At 44.7% G+C, this 20,600-nt stretch overlaps 1 protein-coding gene across 3 annotated transcripts; it reads right to left on the reverse strand.

The window, feature by feature from the left end:
- Positions 1–2,337: 2,337 nt before the first annotated feature.
- Positions 2,338–16,990, reverse strand: COMMD9 (COMM domain containing 9). Of its 3 annotated transcripts, none has more exons than XM_082845832.1 (6): positions 16,936–16,990; positions 8,457–8,582; positions 6,575–6,714; positions 5,199–5,233; positions 4,228–4,331; positions 2,338–3,189 (listed from the first exon to the last, which is right to left on the reverse strand). In XM_082845832.1, exons 1-6 carry the CDS (start codon positions 16,984–16,986, stop codon positions 3,049–3,051), a joined length of 597 nt encoding a protein of 198 aa, XP_082701958.1. In that variant the 5' UTR covers positions 16,987–16,990; the 3' UTR covers positions 2,338–3,048. The 3 variants fall into 3 exon arrangements, with proteins under 3 accessions (XP_082701958.1, XP_082701957.1, XP_082701959.1); XM_082845831.1 differs by having other exon boundaries at positions 6,575–6,735; XM_082845833.1 differs by having other exon boundaries at positions 2,338–3,203; positions 6,575–6,735.
- Positions 16,991–20,600: the final 3,610 nt, after the last annotated feature.

Here is a 20,600-nt window from a genome sequence, read left to right on the forward strand (position 1 = left end):
GCCCCAACTATGTCTTCTATCAAACGCACACCCAAGCCAGTATTCTCCCTGCCCTGAATCACCCCAGGACCAGGTACTGGACAGCTAGGGGCCACACCTGTAACCCAGACCTGCCAAAATTATCCAAACTAGTCAACCCTATGCTTACTCAGTGTACCTACTCTGCCTCACCCATTCCTTCCTGCGAAAACCCCAAGAAAGGCTTTGGGCCATGCTATTCCCTGGCCCTCCGCGCCTCCTGACCGACCCCGGTCCCCCTCCATGTGGCACTGCAAGATGTTCCATGCCTCCTGCTTCTACAGATATGTGAGTAGAAACTTCTTTATGATCATCATGTTTATGCCTGCATGTCTCATCATTCCTGATAAAAATAAATCCCGGTCCATTTTAACTCAAATCTGACCCCTCCTGATGGATACACTAGGAGGACATTTGGGACTGGCATCAGACACACTGGGTTTTCTTACCCTCTTCCCAACCTCTGGGCTCTGCTTCACTCCGAGATAGCCTCTCCTACTGCAGATGGGCTTTTGTGTGAGGAAGGCGGGCCCAAGCATCCCCGGCTTCACTATCAGAACCGCTGCCGATTCCGGCAGAACACTCATAGGGAAAGATCAGTTTGGCCCAGTTTGAGTCAGGTACAATCATGGGACAATCTCTGTGGGACACGGACATCGGTCAGGATTGAGCCATCCACTCACCCCTGTGCCTGGGTGGGTGGACAGTGCTGGACAGCCACCACTGAGACCTATCATCGCCCTTCTGTGAATGGGGTTTGGACACCCAAACCTTGCCTCACCCTAAGGAAAGACGTTTGCAGGCAGCTGCTCATTACACAAAGTACTTCTGGGAAACCAGACAAGCACTAAATGAAGGAACTTCATTTGAGGTAGAAGCTAGGAGGTTTTTTCTGAGATAGGGTCAAGCCAACCCATTAACATGGTATCTACAAACCATCCACCCTTGCCAGTAGTAGGAAAACTACCCACTTAAAGGAGCGCGTGAGGTGAAGAGCAGCGAACATTCATCAGTGTTATTTCTTGAATGCCCTCTATGTGTCACGCAACCAGATGATTCTGTTCACGTGGATCTGGCTGAAGGAATGTTCAACCGTCCAGACACCTATGCCAGGCTTCCTGCTTCTAGTCAGTTTCTTATGGAATGCCATGGGAAGCCCAGCGAATGGGCTTTTGGAGATCTCCATCTGTGCGTCACAGAGAGTGGAAGGGAAAGAGAGGGGGGTGAATTCAGGACAAGGCTAAACTCCACCTGAGGGTGAGACCAGGGGCCCTTGACCTGGGGAGAGTGGGCAGGTCTCAGGGCCCATGAATGCTTGTCCTTGAATGTGAAAACTCGAGTGTTCATCGCCTACAGAAGGGATCCATGGCTTCCATCAGATTCGCAGTGGCTATGGCTCCAAACAGGTAAAGAACTGCCGTTTCGACAGTAGGTAGCTCAGCTTCCAGGAGACGGCAGACGGCAGACGGAGAGGAGCCTGGGGTTTTTTCTCGACTTCTCTAGCGTTTCACTGGGGGGATGGCGGGGAGAAGTAAGATTTCTCGTCTCTGCTTCAGTTCCAGTATTTTCCAAATGGAGCTAAAATCACAGAACGCCAAGTCCCCTGCAGAGTCCTGTGTGGCAGAGAAATCTGGGCCCAAGTCCTGATGAGGTCATTTACTAGCAGGGACTTCACCTCGATGAGCTGACTCCCTCGTTGATAAAGGGAGGATAATAACATTCACCGTCACCCAACCCCTTTACAGTAGATGAAGCAATGAATGCAGAGAGCTTTCTACTTTGCTTCCCATTAGTAACCGAAGCCAGCATCATCCAGTCCTTCCTATTTGCCGTAACAGTGCGCAGTGCTTTTAGGTACATTATATCACTTAGTCTTCACAAAAGCGCTGTAGAGTAGGTATGATTATTATTCCCATTTAATTAAAACAAAACAAAACAAACCTTGGGGTGGGCAGGAACTGAGCTCAAGAGCATCCTCTTAGCCCGAAGTCCTGCCTCCTCCACCCACCCTCCCACCCCGTCCACACACCCCACCTGAGAAGCCGCCAAACAATGCGCTCAGAGCAGGCAGGCTCTTGCCACTGGGTGATCTGGAGGAGGAAGGGGGAACACCTTACACTGAGCCCCTGGGACTTGTCAGGCCCGTGACAGACGGTTCTATCTGGTTAAACTCCTCGAAGAGTGCTTTCATCACAGCTCTCGCGACAAGCACCTGCTGATGTCAGCAGTGCTTGCTTTTGCTCTACGTGACGGACGGATACATGGAAGGTGGGCCGGTTCACAGGCCCGGTTTCAGGTCATCCCGTGCTGATGAGCTGAGCTAGGAACGAGGAAGCTGGGGTCACCTTTACAAACGAGAGGCAGCACGGGCCTAAGGAAACGACTCGGGCTAAGGACAGAAGCTACAGAAGCGTGACCGGAATCATGAAGTTTTTAGAACTGTTATTTATTTCCAATCACTCCTACTTCTTCACCCTGAGTGGCTGCATTACATCAAGGAAGGGGCCTCTGGCTCCAATGAGAAGGAAATGAGTTCCCATTTCAGACTTCCTTCGCTGCCAGGTGGTCCAGCAGGGCTGAGGGAGCTCGGGCAGGCTCTGGGCTCAGGGCAGGCAGGCACGCAGAGGGGGTCCTGCCCTGTGGGATCCACCTGGCTTCTCTGACAGAGAAGCAGAACTGCTGGTGTCACCCACCTGACTCCCTGCGTGCATTCCAGAGCTGGAAATGAGCTCATCAGAGCGAAAGGAACTCATTAAGACGAGCACCACAATTTGGGCCTGAATTCTCCAATCAGCCAGACGGAGGCGGCTGACCAAGCAAACGCTCCCTCCTGCTGCCACGGGGTCATTAAGTCCCACACAGGAGCCTCGCGAGATCAGCAGCTTCTGCTCCATCTTTGGAAAGAGGAAAAAGCAGCGCGGGGGCCTGGCTGCTTCTGCCTGGTCCAACCGCGCCTTCTGGATAGCAGCCCCCATGTCCCCACCGCTGCCTGCTGCGAGGACGGCGTGTGCTGGGGGCCGGCTGGCCGCGTCACTTGCTGGCCACAGCGGAGAGCTGGTCCCGGATGCGGCCCAGCCCGTCTAACATCGTGTCCAGGGTCTCCTTACTCAGCTCCACAGTGACAGCTGACACGGAGGGCTGCTCCCCACACAGACTGGGATCTTCCTGGATCTGAAAAGAGAACACTGCCCCAAAGTCAGAGCTGCCTCTCTTCGACCTGCAGGCCCCACCCCGTTCTGGCGAAGCTCCGAAGAGAGGCTCTTTGCTCAGAGTCACAGAGAGTCGCAGCCCTGGAGTCACTCAGCAACTGGGGACAGGGAGGGAGCTGTCTCAGGGGCTCCGGGCAGGGGTCGGAGAAGCCAGGCTCACTCACCCTCCCGCCCCCAACTCTCTCTGGGCACTCGAGTGAGGAAACATCCTGGGTTCATGCTGGTACTTTAGGCCGTGGGCTCTAGGGGTATGTAAGAATCCTCCGGGATGTAGGAAAAATATTACAGCCTCTAGTTATATGTATTTGTATCTTTTTTTTTTTTTTAAAGTAAGCCTTAGTAATAGTTAAAAACTTAGTTGTTAGAGGCACCCTTGCTCTTTCATTTTCTTACAGCTGTTGAGTTTCTGGGTGTCTGGTGGTTCAGTAAATACAGCATTATGCTACCTAGTTTTAACTAAACAAACCCTAAAAATGGGTATGTGGCTTAAAAAGACTCCTGAAAATAACTGTGAAGATAACACCAATGAAGAATGTGAACAATAAGATGAAGAACTGATACTTCTCCAACTGCTAATAGGAGCCCTTGTTCAGCACAGTACAAATGGCAACAGCCTAAGATTGGACAGGAATTTGGAAAAGTATACCAAAGTTCTCAAGAAGGCAACTGGAAATCTGAGTGCGTGCTTCTATTGTTAAAGCCAAACCTTCCTGTAAGTGTCTAAGACAACCTTTAGGTGTCAGCAAATTATTCTGTAAATTTATATTCTGTGTTTGTCTTGTTTTAAAATTTCTAGTTTCGGTATATGTTTTATTATGACTGTAGTACGTTAATACACATATACTTTCTAAATAAACACTGCATTTGGGGGTGCTAAATTTTTTTTATTTATGGGGTTGGAGATCCTAAAACTTGGAGTCTGGCATTTTTGCTGGACCGCAGGGGCGCCGAGCCCCTGCTGCCCCTCCTTTCCTTCTAGTGAGCATGACAGTGGATGTACCTTCATCTGGAGCAGGCAGGTAGGGACGGCCATGCGGCTGATGCTGTCTGAGGAGGTTTTGATGTCCACCCTCCAGTCCAGGTCGACCAGGCGCGGCAGAGAGACTGTGTGGGGACAGCTCGGCTCAGTGCTCACGCCACCTGCGTACTAAGCCTTTCCTCGACGACAGGCAGCTCCAAGGGCTGCACGTGGGTACGCATGTGATCCACACAGCAAGCCTCTGAGGGGGGGAGACAGACAGGGCCCAAGACCCCACAGCAAGCCCTGGGCCTTCCTCACCACTGATCGTGGCCCCTGCACTTAGTGCAGATTCGTGGTGGTCAGCACCTCCAGCTTCTGCCTGAACACCCAACCCTCCAGATGTCCAGACAGAATGAGGAATGACACAGGTGGAGAAGAGGAGGCTGTGGCTGGAGTCTTAGGCAATGTGTAGCTCTGAGAATAGCGGAGAGAGCTTTTGTTTGAGAGACACACAGACTTGGCTTGAATGTGTGTTCTACCACCTGTCTAACCTCTGAGCCTCTGTTTGCTCACCTGTAAAATGGGGATGATCTCAGCCTAGCTCACAGGGCTGCTGGGAGGACTAAATGAGTTAATGCAGGTAGAGTCTGCGGCACTGTGACCGGCTCAGAGTGAGTTTAGTGACTGTTTATCAAACACCCACTTTTATTCAATCTTTCACACTAATTTCAATCATGGTTAATTTGTTTTCCAATGGAAATATAGTTATTTTAAGTACTTCACTTTCTGCTTAGGATATTTGTTTGTTTTTTAACAACATGCCTCTATTATACTAGGTTTATAACCAGAAAAGAAATTAAAAAGTGGAATTAAAAAGAAATACGTAACAAACACTATTCGGTTTGGGATTAGGTTAATTCACTTTGACTTTAGTTAAAAACTCTGGTAGATTTAGGGCTGGGGCTGGGGAGGAGGGGGAAGGAGGAAGAGGCAGGTTTCTTGGTACTCACTCTGATTTGTTTGGGCTTCAGCTCTCCAAGTAGATCTGTTTAAGAGGGAAAGATAAGAAAACTATAATGGAAAAGGGATGCGAATTGAGTCTTCTGATAATGAGGCCCTTCTGTGATCTTAAAACCTATAATCACCTCCTGACAGGAAAGGACCACAGAAATGCCTCCCTCCAAGGAGCAGTTTTTTGTTTGCTTGTTTTACAAAACTGAGTGATGTTAAGGCCATAGATGCTGTTAGTTTTCATGGCTTAGGAAAAGCAGGAAAAGGCTAAATGCACTGTAACTGTGCTATTGTTCTCAGAGACAAAGCAGAAAAGGTCAACTTATCCTCTCTTTACTGAGCATCTACTATGCAAAGTATGGCATCTTACGCAAAACACATCTAACAGACGTGTCTGATGCTACACAAATCACGCCATAGTGAGATGCCAAGCAGAGTCATAGTAAACTGTGGTCACGCAAGAGAAAGTTTCTAAATAAACAACAAAACCCTTGGGAAGTAAGCATTATCAGTTATTATTATCAGAGAGGTCTCTTCAAGCCTGCTGCTAACCAGTAGTTAATCAGTTCTGCTTAAATTGTATGTATCTAAAAGGATTTGCCCAGCTAGAAAATGTACAGAAAATTCACAAAAGAATAAAAGTGACCAATAACATGAAAAAGATATTTGACATCACTAGTACCAAAGATATATAAACTGAAATGAGGTACCATTTGCCATTTGTGAAACTGGGAATAAAAAGTAAAAAAACAAAACAAAACACCCTCAGTGCTGGTGATGGTGTCGGGAGAGTGGCACATCAACGTCCTCCTGGTGGAGGAGTAGTTGGTGCAATCTTTCCGACGGCAGACTTGATAAGAAAAAGCCAAAGCCTCAATACCACCATTTACCAGTGAGGAAATAAGGACGCACAATGTGGGCAAAGGTTCCACAATAAATTGTTCACTGCAGTGAAAACTGCCAATAGCCTAAATGTCCAACCCTAAGGAATTTATTAACTAAATTACACATAATTTCTTCATGTAATGGAATATATTTACCCAATAAGAATGATACTGAAGGTAAATATTTATCGACCTGAAATATCATTAATGTTAATTCTACTAAATGAAAACAAGCAAGTTATAAAACGGCATGATCCCATTGTGTTAAAAACAAAAGCAACACCAACCCTCTATGTGTAAATGGAAAAAATAAACCAGTCTTAAAAGGTTTCCCGTTAAGGAATTAACACTACTAACCCTCTGGGTGGTGGGATTACGGTTTCCTTCTTTTTGCTTACCTGTGCTTGCTTTTCAAGAATAAGCATATTTTTTCCAGAACAGGAATAAAAAATACAAGCATTACAAGAAACTCCCAAGAAATAAGCACTTACACGTGTTCTAGGATGATTTTTGTCAGCAGGTTTTTGAGGTTTTGGTGGAAATTTTCAGGAAAGAGTGCCAGAATCGCCTCGGCGGAGGACAGGTCACGGAACACCACTAGCCTGGTGAGGCGGTGCAGAGCCTGGAGCAGCTGCAGGACAGACGGGGAGCCCTGGGTGGTGAGGGGCAGGGGGACAGGGGACAGGGCTCTATCTCCCCTGCTGGGAAGAGGGCCTGCCACAAACGGCCACCGTCATTCAAGCTGAATCCCAGGAGTCCGGAGGCCCCTGGTACAGACGCTGATGCTCACGTGCCTCGGCCCACCTCCAAGCTCACCTGTTGCTTAGAAGACATGTAGCTGCCTGACCAAGGATGCTGTTAACCTGCCAGAAAGTCTCTGCTTGTGGGCAAAGGGTTAATAAATCCCCTTCCTTGTGCACGGACTCTGACCTTAAGCTAACTTTCTAGCCTGTTCCCCTCTTAATGTGAGAGAAGCAGAAAGTCAGCGGTGTTACTAGACAACACTGCACCAGTCCCCTGCCTCTGGACCGCGAGGGCTGCAGAAACACCGGGGCCCGCGGCTTGGGCTTCCCTGAGTGTGGCTGCGTGGTCTGTGCCAGCACCCAAAGCCGTGCTTACTGAATTGCTGCCAGAGGTCCTGGCTCCTGGGGAGTTGGGGCTTCTCATCCAGGCTGGCTGGACTGTCACGTCCTCACCCCTAGGCTGTCACCTGGTGGGGTGAGGCAGGCAAACAAACAGCTCCAGGCCGGCTGCGCGGACCTCCCTGTGGAAGGAATGCCTGGCGCTGCCCCGCTAGGACGCTGGATTCTACCCTGTGTCCTTCCAAGTGAATCTGCTGCTCAGCGGAACAGAACAGGACTCTCTGGAGGTAACTTTCTCCGCTTTAGGACTTTCCCGGATGCCACGGGAGGTTGCTCAGCTCAGAAAAGCACAACCCAGAGGCGAGGGGACAGTAAGCCTCTACTGGTGAAGGGTGGGAGTGAGTGGATAAATGCCCCACCCTCCCTGCCTTCCAGGGTGACAGTGCTGGGGCATTTACCCATGTGGTTTCTTACAGGATCTCAACTGCAGACCCCGCAGCACTGACCGCTCCCTAACATATCCTTCTCCTGGCTTGTCTCTCTTCCCGGCCTGATTTTCCTCACTCCCTCCTTTGTGCTTTCTGGAATCACCTCCCAAGTAACTACTAGCAGCCAGGTCGTTGCCTCGCGGTCTACTTTTGAGGAACCCAAACTAAGACTCCAACTCACTTTCATAACCTTGCTGCTGTCTCTCACTTCAATAAGCCAAGCTCCAGATTAAAAAATAACAACAACAACATAGGTCTGCTTGGATGAATTACTGTTTTGGAAACACAGTTGCCATGGAAAGATAAGGCTGTGAGTGCTACATAACCATCCTTGTCCTCTTGGCCACCTGAGATCAGGTGAGGTCCAGCAGTACATCCTCCCTAATCATACTCAGGCCTCAGAGTTTCTGCCCAGCCATCCCTGAAAAGTCTGCCTAAGCTATCCAGCCAACAATTCATCAGCACTATTAAGTTACAGGTTGGGAAAGAAAATCATAGCAAGGTTGGCTTTTGTCCATACTGTCTAGGTGAAAGTCTGAAAAGGAAATGGTCAGGAGCTCCGACTCTGGGTATACTTTTCCCATCCACGTCTCACTTATCACAAGGAAGTGAAGGTTCAAAGACAATGGCTTTTAAGTTCACTAACATTAAAAAAGAAAAAAGCATCTATTTTAAGTTTGCTATAAGGTCAACAGACACTTCAGGGGAAAAATTCCCTTGGACGCGGCAACAACTGGGAAGTCAAGGAAGAGACTAATGAGCCGCGAAGCCAGCGGCCAGAGGTCGTTTCTGACCCCACTTACTTGTTCTGCCTCCTCCTGGGTCACAGACAAGCTGGAACACGTAACATCCAAGAGCTTTCTCGAGCCAAGGGCTGAACTGGAAAAGCTCTCTTGGCACAGCTGTCTGACAACATCTTTCGAGGAGGCCTGGAAAAAAACAAAACAAGCAACAAACTCAGACTCTGAAAATACATTTTTTTTAGAACGTAATACTGTCTCCGTCATGGTGTGACACCTAAGAGGTGCATAGGACACTTCCAGTTCTGTGAAGATGACATAGATGTACTTTTCCCTATTTTTCCTGCTAAACACAACTACATTCCCTGGGCACTTTATACAAAACAAATGTAAGACGACTCTGAAAGGGGAGAAGAGAAGACAGACCTGCTACGGACCTCATGACAAAGGAATGACATGGCCATATTACGTGCTGAGCCTCTGGAACGTATTGAAATCTTCTATTTTAGCTGGCTTTCTCTGACACTGCTCAGGCGGCAGGACGAGCACGGTAGGGCTGGGGGTTGTTGCTTCATTACTACCAAATGGAGACAGAAGTCCAGCTCCCCTACTTGGTTCCTGCTCACACCCAAAACAGGGGTTCCTTGTAGCTACTGGGCAGGGGTGGAAGTGCTGGCTCCAGTAGCTTCCACGAATACCGTGGGGTGGTGGAACTTGTTACCAGCTCGTGGGGATGGAGGTCCAGCGCCCTACTTGGCCTCCTCTGACACCGCCCTGATGGGGGTGTTCGCTCTCAGACTTTGTTGACGTACAGTGGAGCGGGGACACACTTTTTTCAGTGGTGTTTTGGTGGAGTAGAGCAGTTATTGTCTAAAAGTCTTCTGTCTTCCTAAGCCGCCCCTTTCTTGGTCTTTGGCTACAGAGAGCAAGTATTTGTTGGAGTTTGTTTTCACCCACTGGCGTTCTGGGTGGCCCTCTTCTTCAGCTCGAAGTCTGGGATATATGAACAAAAAGAAAAGCCACTGTCCGATGTGGCTGTAAATGTATATATATATGAGGAAATATTTAAGACAATTATATTATAAATAAGGGTAGGACTATAAAGGGATGACTTCACTCTAACTGGTAAAATGATGACACTGATATGTCACTGAGATTGTGATGTTATAGTAAATAAATGTAATAAGTTGAACAACCACTATAAGAGTTATAAAGAGAAATGAATTTTAAAACACTACCGATAAATCAAAATGGAATTGCAAAAAATGTTCAATTGATCGAATAACCCACAGGAAGGCAGTAAAAGAACAAAAAATAAATAAAAGAACAAATAGAAAACAAAAAATAAAATGGCAAACTTAAGTTCTAATATTTCAATAATTACATTGGCTGTAAGTGGTCTAAATATACCAATTAAAAGAGAAACTGGCTGAGTGGATTAAAAAATATGACTCAGTTAAATGCTATCTACAAGAAACTCCCTTCAAACATAATGACAGAGACAGATTAAAAGGAAAAGCATGGAAAAAGATAGATCATGCAAACATTAATCAGGAAAGCAAGGGTGGCTACTTTAATATCAGATAAAGTAGACTTCACAGCAGAGAAAATTACCAGAGACAGAGAGGGACATTACATAAAGGTAAAAAGTTCTGTCGACCAGAAGACATCCTGAATGTGCACGCCCTCAGCAAGAGAGCTGCAAAATATGTGAAGCAAAAACAAACAGAACTGAAAGGAGAAATCGACAAATCTATAAATACAGTTGGAGTCTTCAACACCCCTCTTTCAACAATTGATAGAACAACTAGACAGGATTCAACAAGGACACAGAAGAACTCCACAACGCCATCAATCAATCTAACTGACATTTATGGAACACTACCCAGTAACAACAGAATACACACTCTTTTCAAAAGCTCACTGAACACATACCAGATAGAGGATATTCTGAGCCAAAAAACAAACCTTAACAAACTTAAAAGAACTAAATCATACAGAGTGTGTTCTCAGTGATCACAATGGAGTCACATTAGAAATCAGTAAGATAACAAGAACATGTCCAAACATTTGGAAATTTAAACAACACATTTCTAAATAATCCACAGATTGAAAGGAAAGTTAAAAAAATTACACTGAATGAATGAAAATGAAAAACAACACCAAAATTTGGGAATACGGCCAAGATGGTGCTGAGAGGGAAATTTACAGCATTAAATGTATATATTAGAAAAGAGGAAAAGTCTCAAATAAATAATCTAAGTCCTCATCTCAAGAACCTAGAAAAACAAGAGCATAATAAACCCAAAGGAATAAGGAAGGAAACAACAAAGGGCAGGCACCAAAGAAACTGAAAACATAAAAAAGGAAAAATCAATGGAACAAAGAACTAGTTCTTCGAAAATATCAATAAAATTAACAAACTTTTAGCAAGACTGACAAAATTAAAAAGAAAGGAGACACAAATTACCAATATCAGGAATGAAGCAGGGCATATCACTACAGACCCTGCAGATTTCAAAAAGAAAATAAGAGAATAACTACAAGCAACTCTATACACACAAATGTGACAGTTTAAATGAAGTGGATCAATTTCTCGAAAAACATAAACTACCATAACTCTCCCAATATAAAATTGAAAACGTGAGTAGTGCTATAACTGTTAAGGAAATTGAATTTGTAATTTTAAAACCCCCAGAAAAGAAATCACCAGACCCAGATGGTTTCACCGGAGAATTCTAACACACATTTAAAGAAAGAATTAACTAATTCTACACAATCTCTTCTAGAAAACAGAAAAGGAGGAAACACTTCCCAATTCATTTCACAAAGCTAGGATTACCCTGATACCAAAATCAGACAAAGCCTGTATAAAACAAAACAAAAAAACAACTACAGACCAATGTCCCTCATAAAAATAGAGGCAAAGATCCTTAACAACATACTAACAAACAGAATTCAGCAATATATAAAAAGGATTATTCACTATAACTAGGTGGAATTTATTCCAGGGATGCTAGGCCAGTTCAGTATTTGAAAATCTATGTGATCCACCATATTACCAGGCTCAAGGAGAAAATCATTGGGTATCAATCAATGCAGAAAGAGCAGTTGACAAAATTCAACATCCATTCTTGATGAAAACTCTCATAAAATTAGGAATAGAGGGGAACTTCCATAACTTGACATAGAGCATCTACCAAAAAACCTAGAGAAAACATACTTAATGATGAAAGACTAAAGTTGGGAACAAGGCAAGGATGTGGGCTCTCACCACTGTTATTCCACATTGTGCTGAAAATTCTAGCCACTGAAATAAGGCAAGAGAAAGAAATAAAAGGTCTGCAGATCAGAAAGGAAGAAATAAAACTGTACTTATTTGCAGGGACATGACTGTCTATGAGAAAGTCCCAAGAAATGTACAAAAAAACTTTTAGAATAAGTGAGTTCAGCAGTTTGCAGATCCAAGATACACCTACTAAAATCAGATGTATTTCTACACACTAGCAATGAACATGTAGACACTGGAATTAAAAGTACAATATCATTTGCAATTGCTCAAAAAAAAGAGAAATACTTAGGTATAAATCTAACAAAACATGTACAGGACTTGTATACTGAAAATTATACAATACAGATAAAAGAAATCAAGGATCTAAATCAATGGGGAGACACATCATGATCATGGATTGGATGATCCAACACATTAAGACATCAATTTGCTCCTAAATGATGTACAGATTTAACCCAATTCCTATGAAAATCTCAGCAAGTTTTTTTTTTTAAGATATATCCAAGATCATTCTAAAATTTATACAGGAAGGTAAAGAAACTAGAATAGCTAAAACAATTCTGATAAAGAATGAAGTAGGAGGAATCCATCTATCTGATTTCAAGACATTATATAGCTACGATAATCAAGACTGTATGGTATTCTCAGAGGGATAAACAAATAGATCAATGGAACAAACTAAAGAACCCTGAAGTAGACCCAGTAAATATGCCCAATTGATTCTTGACAAAGTTGCAAAAGCAATTCAATGGAGGAAAGAAAGCCCTTTTCAACAAATGATATTGGAACAAGGGGACATTCACAGGCCAAAAAAAAAAAATTCTCAAACTTTTCCACACACCTTATACAAAATTAATGCAAAATCAATCATGGACTTAAATGTTATATAAATGTAGGGACTTCCCTGGTGGCGCAGTGGTTAAGAATACACCTGCCAATGCAGGGGACACAGGTTAGAGCCCTGGTCTGGGAAGATCCCACATGCCGCAGAGCAACTAAGCCTGTGCACCACAACTACTGAGCCTGCGCTCTAGAGCCCGCAAGCCACAACTACTGAAGCCCGCGTGCCTAGAGCCCATGCTCCTTAACAAGAGAAGCCACCGCAATGAGAAGCCCACGCACCGCAAAGAAGAGCAGCCCCCACTCGCCGCAACTAGAGAAAGCCTGCGCGCAGCAACGAAGACCCAACGCAGCCAAAAATAAAATAAATAAATATTTTTTAAAATGTTATACAAATGTAAACTATAAAACTTTTAGATAAAAAGAGGGGAAAATTTGGAGAGCTATGGCTTCACAAAGAGTTCTTAAACTTTACACCAAAAGCGTAATTCATTAAAAAATCACAATTCATAAAAGGAAAAATTTTTGAAAAACTGTATTTCATCAAAATTAAAACATTTTTTGCTCTGCTAAAGCTCCTGTTATGGGTTGAACTGTGTCCCCCCTAAAAGTCATATATTGAAGTCATAACCCCCACTATCTGAAAATGTGATCTCATTTAGAAATAGGATTATTGCAGATATAGTCATATTTATATGACTATAAATATAGTCATATAAAAATATATGACAAAAAATATAAAGATGAGGTCATAGGGTGGACCCTAATCCAATATGACCGATGTCCTAATTAAAAGGGATAGTTTAGACACAAAAATGCAAACAGGGAGAACTTCATATGAAGATCAATGCAGAGATCTACAAGCCAAGATACACTAAATATCACCAGAAACCACCAGAAGTTAGGAGAGAGGCACAGAACAATTTGTCCCTCAAAGCCCTCAGAAGGAACCAACTTGGCTGACACCTTGATCTCAGACTTCTGGCCTCCAGAACTGGGACACAATACATTTCTGTTGTGTCAGCCACCAAGTCTGTAGTACTTTGTTACAGCAGACCTAGCAAATTAATACACCTTTGTGAAGAGGATGAAAAGACAGTTAAATACTAGGGAAGACTATGTGCAAACCACATATCTGACAAACGACCATTATCTAGAATATATAAAGAAATGCAAAAGTAAAAAAGCAAACAATGAAATTAGAATATGAGCAAAAGACATAAAGCAATATTCTGCTGAAGAAGATACACAGATGGTAAACAAGCACGCGAAAAGATGTCCAACATCATTAACCATTAGGGAACTCTGAATTAAAACCACAATGAGATATAAATACACACCTATCAGAATAGCTCAAATAAAATATAGTGATGCCAATAAATGCTGGCGAGGATGGGGAGAAACTGGACCGTTCGTGCATTGCTGTTGGGAATATGAAGTAGTACAGCCGCTCCGGAAAACAGCTTGGCAGCTTCATAAAAACAACAACAAAACCCTAAACATGTAACTACCAAATGATCCAGAACTGTTCTCCTGGGCATTCATTTCAGAGAAATAAAGACTTATGTTCATACAGAAATCTGTCTACAAATGTTTATAGCAGGTTTACTTGTAATAGCAAAAAACTGGAAACAATGTAGATGTCATACCATAGAATACTACTTAGCAATAAAAAGGGAAGAACTATTAAAACACATAACATGGCTCCAGAAAATTGGGCTCAATGAAAAATGCCAGTCCCAAAAGTTTACATATTATATGATTTCACTTATATAACTTTTTTTTTGGAATGTTTCATTGTTTGTGTATAGAAACAACTGATTTTATTTTATAGTATTTATTTTTGGTTTTGGCTGTGTTGGGTCTTTGTTGCTGTGCGTGGACTTTTAGTTGCAGGGAGCGGGGTCTACTCTTCCTTGTGGTGCACAGGATTCTCACTGCAGTGGCTTCTCTTGTTGTGGAGCACGGGCTCTAGGTGCACGGGTTTCAGTAGTTGTGGTACGTGGGCTCAGGAGTTGTGGCTCGCGGGCTCTAGAGCACAGGCTCAGTAGTTGTGGTGCACGAGCTGAGGTGCTCTGCAGCATGTGGAATCTTCCCAGACCAGGGACTGAACCCGTGCCCCCTGCATTGGCAGGCGGATTCTTAACCACTGCGCCACTGGAGAAGTCCCTCACTTATATAACATTCTTGAAATGACAAAATTACAGAAATGAAGAACAAATTGGTGAATACCAGAGGTTACAAAAGGCGTGAGGGCAGAGGGGAAGGGGGTGTGGCTATAAAAGGGCAACATGAAGAACACTGTGGTGATGGAAAATGTTGTGAATCTTGACTATCAATGTCAATATCCTGGTTGTGCTATCATACTACAGTTTTGCAAGATGTTACCATTGGGGAAAACTGAGTAATGGATAAATGGGATCTTTCTGTATTGTTTCTTGCAACTGCCTGTAAACCTATATCTCAAAATTAAAAGTTTATGTAATTTTTTAAAAAAGAAAGTACATAGGACAATAGGAATGCAAAGGAATGAACTACTGCTACATAATAGCAAACAAAAGAAGCCAGACACACACACAAAAATATGCCCTATTATTCCATTTATGTGAAGTTCAAATGTAAGCAATATTAAATTGACATATTAGAAGTAAAGATAGTGGTTACTGTTGGGGAGCAGAGTGAGGGAAATAACAAAGGGACAACAGAGACTTCTGCCGTAATGGTAACATTTCATTGTTTGACTGTGGTGGTGGTAATAAATCATTAAACGGTGCACTTATAATCTGTGCACTTCTTTTGTATGTGTGTTACACATTAATAATGATTTTTATAAGTGTATTAAAGAAAAAAAGCCCATAGAACGAAGAGGGATTGGGGTGGGGGCTGGGGGTAGAGCAGCCACAGTAAGGGTGCAAAGGCACTGGGTTGGGAGTTGAGAGCTCTAGGTTTCCAGTCCCAGCTTTACTACATTTATTAATTCATAGAACAGCTATTTATTGAGCACATGCTGTATGCCAGGTGTGGAGGATACGCTTGTTATGCATACATTTGTGAATAACAGAATAGATGCCCGTAGAGATTGGAGAATACAAGTGAACACTGGGGAGGCGGTTAAAACAAAAGAAGGACCATTATGTGGACCAATGATGATGCTGTGCCATGAACTGCTGAGTGTAATCAACTCAACCCTCTTCGTCTGGAGTTTTTTTAAAAAATTAATTAATTTATTTATTTTTGGTTGTGTTGGGTCTTCGTTTCTGTGCGAGGGCTTTCTCTAGTTGTGGCGAGCGGGGGCCACTCTTCATTGCGGTGCGCGGGCCTCTCACTGTCGCGGCCTCTCTTGTTGCGGAGCACAGGCTCCAGACGCGCAGGCTCAGTAGTTGTGGCTCAAGGGCCCAGTTGCTCCGCAGCATGCGGGATCTTCCCAGACCAGGGCTCGAACCCGTGTCCCCTGCAGTGGCAGGCGTATTCTCAACCACTGCACCACCAGGGAAGCCCCGTCTAGAGTTTTTTTAAAAACAAGGTCCCTCGTGGATCTCACGTTCTTGTGAGAAAAAGGCAGACAACAGGCAACCAGGTGCATAATGTCATCTAGTGACAAGTTCTACGAAGGACGATAAAGCCGCCGCTTCTTCTATAGGGAAAGTCATAAATTAAGCAAAAAATTCCAGTCTCGTACAAAGCCATATGAAGTACATCCCTTCCATCCTCACAATTTTTCAAGTGATTGTCAGGAGAGTGTTTTGGCCCTCACACGGGTCACAGCAAATAAAAAAACCCAGGAGGGCTTCCCTGGTGGCGCAGTGGTTGAGAGTCCGCCTGCCGATGCAGGGGACACGGGTTCGTGTCCCGGTCCGGGAAGATCCCACATGCCATGGAGCGGCTGGGTCCGTGAGCCATGGCCGCTGAGCCTGCGCGTCCGGAGCCTGTGCTCCGCAACGGGAGAGGCCACAACAGTGAGAGGCCCGCGTACCACAAAAAAAACCAAACAAACCCAGGACTCAAGAGAATACAGAAGGCACACTTGACTCAGGGGGCGGACGCAGAGGAGAGAACTGGAGAGCGCAGATGGGCTGCGGGATGAAATGGGGAACTGGCAACGCGGATCTAGAGATTACCACCCCAACGCACCAACCCCGAAAGCCAGCCCCCGAAGCTATTAGTAGGGAACATTTGTACAGCGCCTTCAGGTCCATTGTCTTGTTTCCTCACTATCCTGTCAAAGTGGTATTAATTTTGTTCGTACTTTCAAAAAGCTCGGAAAAGCGCAACAACCTGCTAGGAGTCACAGTGAGAGGCAGCGGCAGCGTCGTGGCTCCAAATCGGGGTCCATTTATTCCCAATTCCTGCTCTGTGCAAAGTCTCGGAGACAAAGGCCTACCTCGCGCTGTCCCGACCCCTCTCATTTACCTTCAGCAGGCTCTGGAGAGCTGCAAAAACCTCCGCCGTCAGCGCGGCCATCTTCCCCGAGTCACGTGACCTAGCTACGCGGAGAAGCACGGTCGGGAGACTCCGACAGCAGCGCGGGGCATGCCGGGGGCTGTAGTCCTTTAGGGTGGCGGGAGCTGCCTGGCTCTTGGCACTACGGGATGGGGAGGAGCCGAGTAGGGCGCGGAGGCTGGATAGCTCAGCGCGGGGACTCTAGGACCGTGGGGTTTGGAGGACGCGGGTGCTGGATGGTTTTCGGGGGAGGAAATTGGCTTGGCTTGGCTTGAATACTTACCAGGGCAGGGGAAACTGATTTTCTCTTGACTCGTGGGTGGGCTGGCTCATTGGGGGAATGCATTTGCAGGCTTGACAAGCGCCTTAGCTGTTCTGGAGTGATCTTCGTACCTGGCCTCTTAGAATTAAAGTAGCTGTGCACATCATTGCAATTCTTGGAATTTACCCCCAACCCCGCCTGTCTTGAAGAATGTGAAATTGATTTCATGTGTAACAGTTTCCTTTGTGTCTCTGGGGTAGGTAGGAGCTGGTATTATTAACCTTATCCAGATGAGGAAAGGGTGTTGATGACTTTCTCTAGTCCAAGGGGAGATCGGTTTTGATGAGCAGGTGAGGAAGTGTTTGGGACAAAGAGTAGAAAGGGAATCCAACGAAAGATATTACCTAACTAGGTTCCTCTTACACCTATAGTGGGGATGGGAGGGGTAGTTCATGGAAATGATTTAATTCATTTATTCAACAAGATAATTACAATGAATGTAAGGATGGTTTTGAGTGAGCAGTCCAGGACTCTGATTTGCCCAGTGATCAGAGGTCCTACCTCGGAACAGACTCAAACTGTAAAGTCCTGGAACTTGGTTTTACGGAACCTATCTCCTCTGCCTTCTAACCCCAGCCTCTGACATTTCCCCTATGCATCTTTTGGATCTAGTTGGTTCTTTCTTTTTCCATACCCAGTTCCTTAGCAAAATTTGGCTTGAAATAGGGTCTGATAAATTCAAGCTAGAGGAAGAATGTCTAATTGTGCGAGTCCGGGAATTGGTCGTTTGTTTTTCTACCTCCCACTCTCCCCCTTCTTTTCTCTCTCCCATTTTCTGTGAGGATGTTGTCCAGCCCCAGGAAAATAAACCCAGGTTGTCTGAGGATGAACCCATATCTGAACTAGAAGACTTTAGACCCACCTTGTCCTGGAGTCCTGATCCCAGCTCTCTTTCTTGGCCTCTCCCTCTTCTCTTCTTCCAGGACCACATGGCTTGATTCTTGTTTTCTGCCATAAGTCCCTGTAAGCCCTGGGGTTACTCCTGCCTGTATTCATAGGGCCAGCCCAGTGCCTTGATTGAAGTAAATGTTTTCTTTTTTTTTCTTAACATCTTTATTGGAGTATAATTGCTTTACAATGGTGTGTTAGTTTCTGCTTTGTAACAAAGTGAATCAATTATACATATGTTCCCATATCCCCTCCCTCTTGCGGCTCCCTCCCTCCCACCCTCCCTATCCCACCCCTCTAGGTGGTCACAAAGCACTGAGCTGATCTCCCTGTGCCATGCAGCTGCTTCCCACTAGCTATCTATTTTACGTTTGGTAGTGTATATATGTCCATGCCACTCTCTCACTTTGTCACAGCTTACCCTTCCCCCTCCCCATATCCTCAAGTCCATTCTCTAGTAGGTGTAAATGTTTTCTTAAATAAACAAAAACCCCTCAAAAGTGGTTAGACTAAAATTACTTTCTGTGACTTTTCTGCAGGGATATTACCTTATTATTTGCAGGTCTGTGCCTTCTTGTCTTACTTTGGAAAGATGGGCAGAGTGGTCACCAGCCTCCAAGATGGTTCCCAGTGACCCCTGCCTCCTGGTACTCATCCTTGTATCGTCCCCTCCCTTGTTGTGCCAGGATTAGTCTCTGACCGATAGCAGGTGGCAGAAGTGGTGGTATGTCACATCTAAGATTAGTTGTAAACTAATTCGTTTAACTTTTGCAATTAGTTAACTGCAGCTTCTGGGTACTCTTTCGTCTGCTCTCTTTTTCTTGAATCTCTTGCTCCGGGGAAAACAAGCTGCCATGTTATGAACAGTCCTCTAGAGAGGTCCATGTGGTGAAAAACTGAAACCTCCGGCCAATAGCCAGCAAGAAACTAAGGCCTGCCAACGGCCCCATTACTGAGTTTGGAAGCAGATTCTTCAGCCCTGGTAGAGCCTTGAGATGACAGTAGCCTTGGCCAACATCTTGACTACAACCTCATGAGAGATTCTGAGGCAGAACCACCCAGCTAAAACACTCCTGGCTCTCTGGCCTTCAAAAACTGTGTGATTATGAGTGTTCGTGGTTTTAAGTTGCTAAGCTTTGAGGTAATTTGTTACAGAGCAATAATAACTATTTCATGTAGGCAGAAAAGCATAGGGGCTTTAGAATTCAACCTAAGTTCGAATCCCACATGTAACTCTACATGTTATTAACTTAAACTTGAACAAATTCTTGAAAATTCTCTGAGCCTCTTGAACTTCAACTGAAGCTGATGTTGATCCAAAAAATGATGTTGATCACACCTACCTGCCCCAGTGGGAGGGTACCCAGCTCTCCTTGCCCTTGAGGGCAGGCATGAAAGGAGAGGAAACCCTGGGCTCCATCAATGCCAGGCAGGGCCTGCAGCCCTGCACCAGGTCATCCCATTGTTCTAGGACTGCCCGCATTGCCACTGCCATGTTGCATCTAAAGGTTTGTCTATGGCCTGGAGAGCTTCCAGCAATTCCTCAGCCATAAACATTTACGTGAGAAAGAACAGAACAGAATGTTAATTTCCATGATTTGGTCTCACTACCTGGTTTTTGTTAGGCCTAGTCTGATTTCTTTCCAATTCTGGGTATATGGATGTGTGCTTGCTTTCATTTATGTAATAAATTTGTATTATTAAATAAATGTATTAAATAGATTTATTTAATAAATATACCACACTCCATTTTAAGGCTCTTACACTTAATGATTTATTTACTTCCCATAACAATCCTGTGTGATACACACACACACACAGAGTACTATAATTTTCCCATTTTACATATGGGGAAACTGAGGCACAGAGAAGTTAAACAACTTGTCCAAGGTCACACAGCTAAAATTTTGGCAGAGCCCAGGTTCAAACTTGAGCAGTTTGGTTCCAGAGTCTGTGCTGTTAACCACCAAGCTCTACGTGTCTCCTTGTCTTGCTATAGCTGAAAACTCATGCTTCTTCTGTCTGGATGTCTGACTACCTTCTCCAGGAGGCAAGAAAAATCTAATGGTATTCATGGACAATCAACCCAGTGGTATGGTAAGAGAAAAGATGATGAGTGGAAGGCGTAACTTGGGCTTTGGAAAAAGATCAAGGTTCAATTTCTGGCTCCTGTGTGCTTCTGACGAGTTATTTCATCGCTGAACCTCAGTTTCCTCATCTGTAAGTTAGGAACAACAATAATAAAAATACGTTTGACCATTAGAGGGAGCTCAGGGATGACTTGTACCCAAAATGGGGATGGATTATTTATATTGAGACTTGGTTCTAGCCATTGGCAGCACTGAAGGGTAGAGCTATCCAGTGCTCTCGGAAAGAGTTGGCATTAGGGTGATCAACCAACCGTCTCAGTTTGCCTGGGACAGGG

The sequence above is a fragment of the Leucopleurus acutus genome (assembly GCF_964270905.1).
Source record: "Leucopleurus acutus genome assembly, chromosome: 8".
Taxonomy (NCBI): Eukaryota; Metazoa; Chordata; class Mammalia; order Artiodactyla; family Delphinidae; genus Leucopleurus; species Leucopleurus acutus.

What these genes read in the sequence shown, in the direction of transcription:
- COMMD9 (XM_082845831.1), bottom strand. Translation starts at nt 16,986, where the DNA reads ATGGCCGCGCTGACGGCGGAGGTTTTTGCAGCTCTCCAGAGCCTGCTG. An exon ending in CTCTCCAGAGCCTGCTGAAG is followed by an intron (nt 8,583 to 16,935) that starts GTAAATGAGAGG and finishes GTTTTTTTCCAG; the next exon opens with GCCTCCTCGAAAGATGTTGT. An exon ending in TGAAGCCCAAACAAATCAGA is followed by an intron (nt 4,332 to 5,198) that starts GTGAGTACCAAG and finishes GTCCCCACACAG; the next exon opens with TCTCTCTGCCGCGCCTGGTC.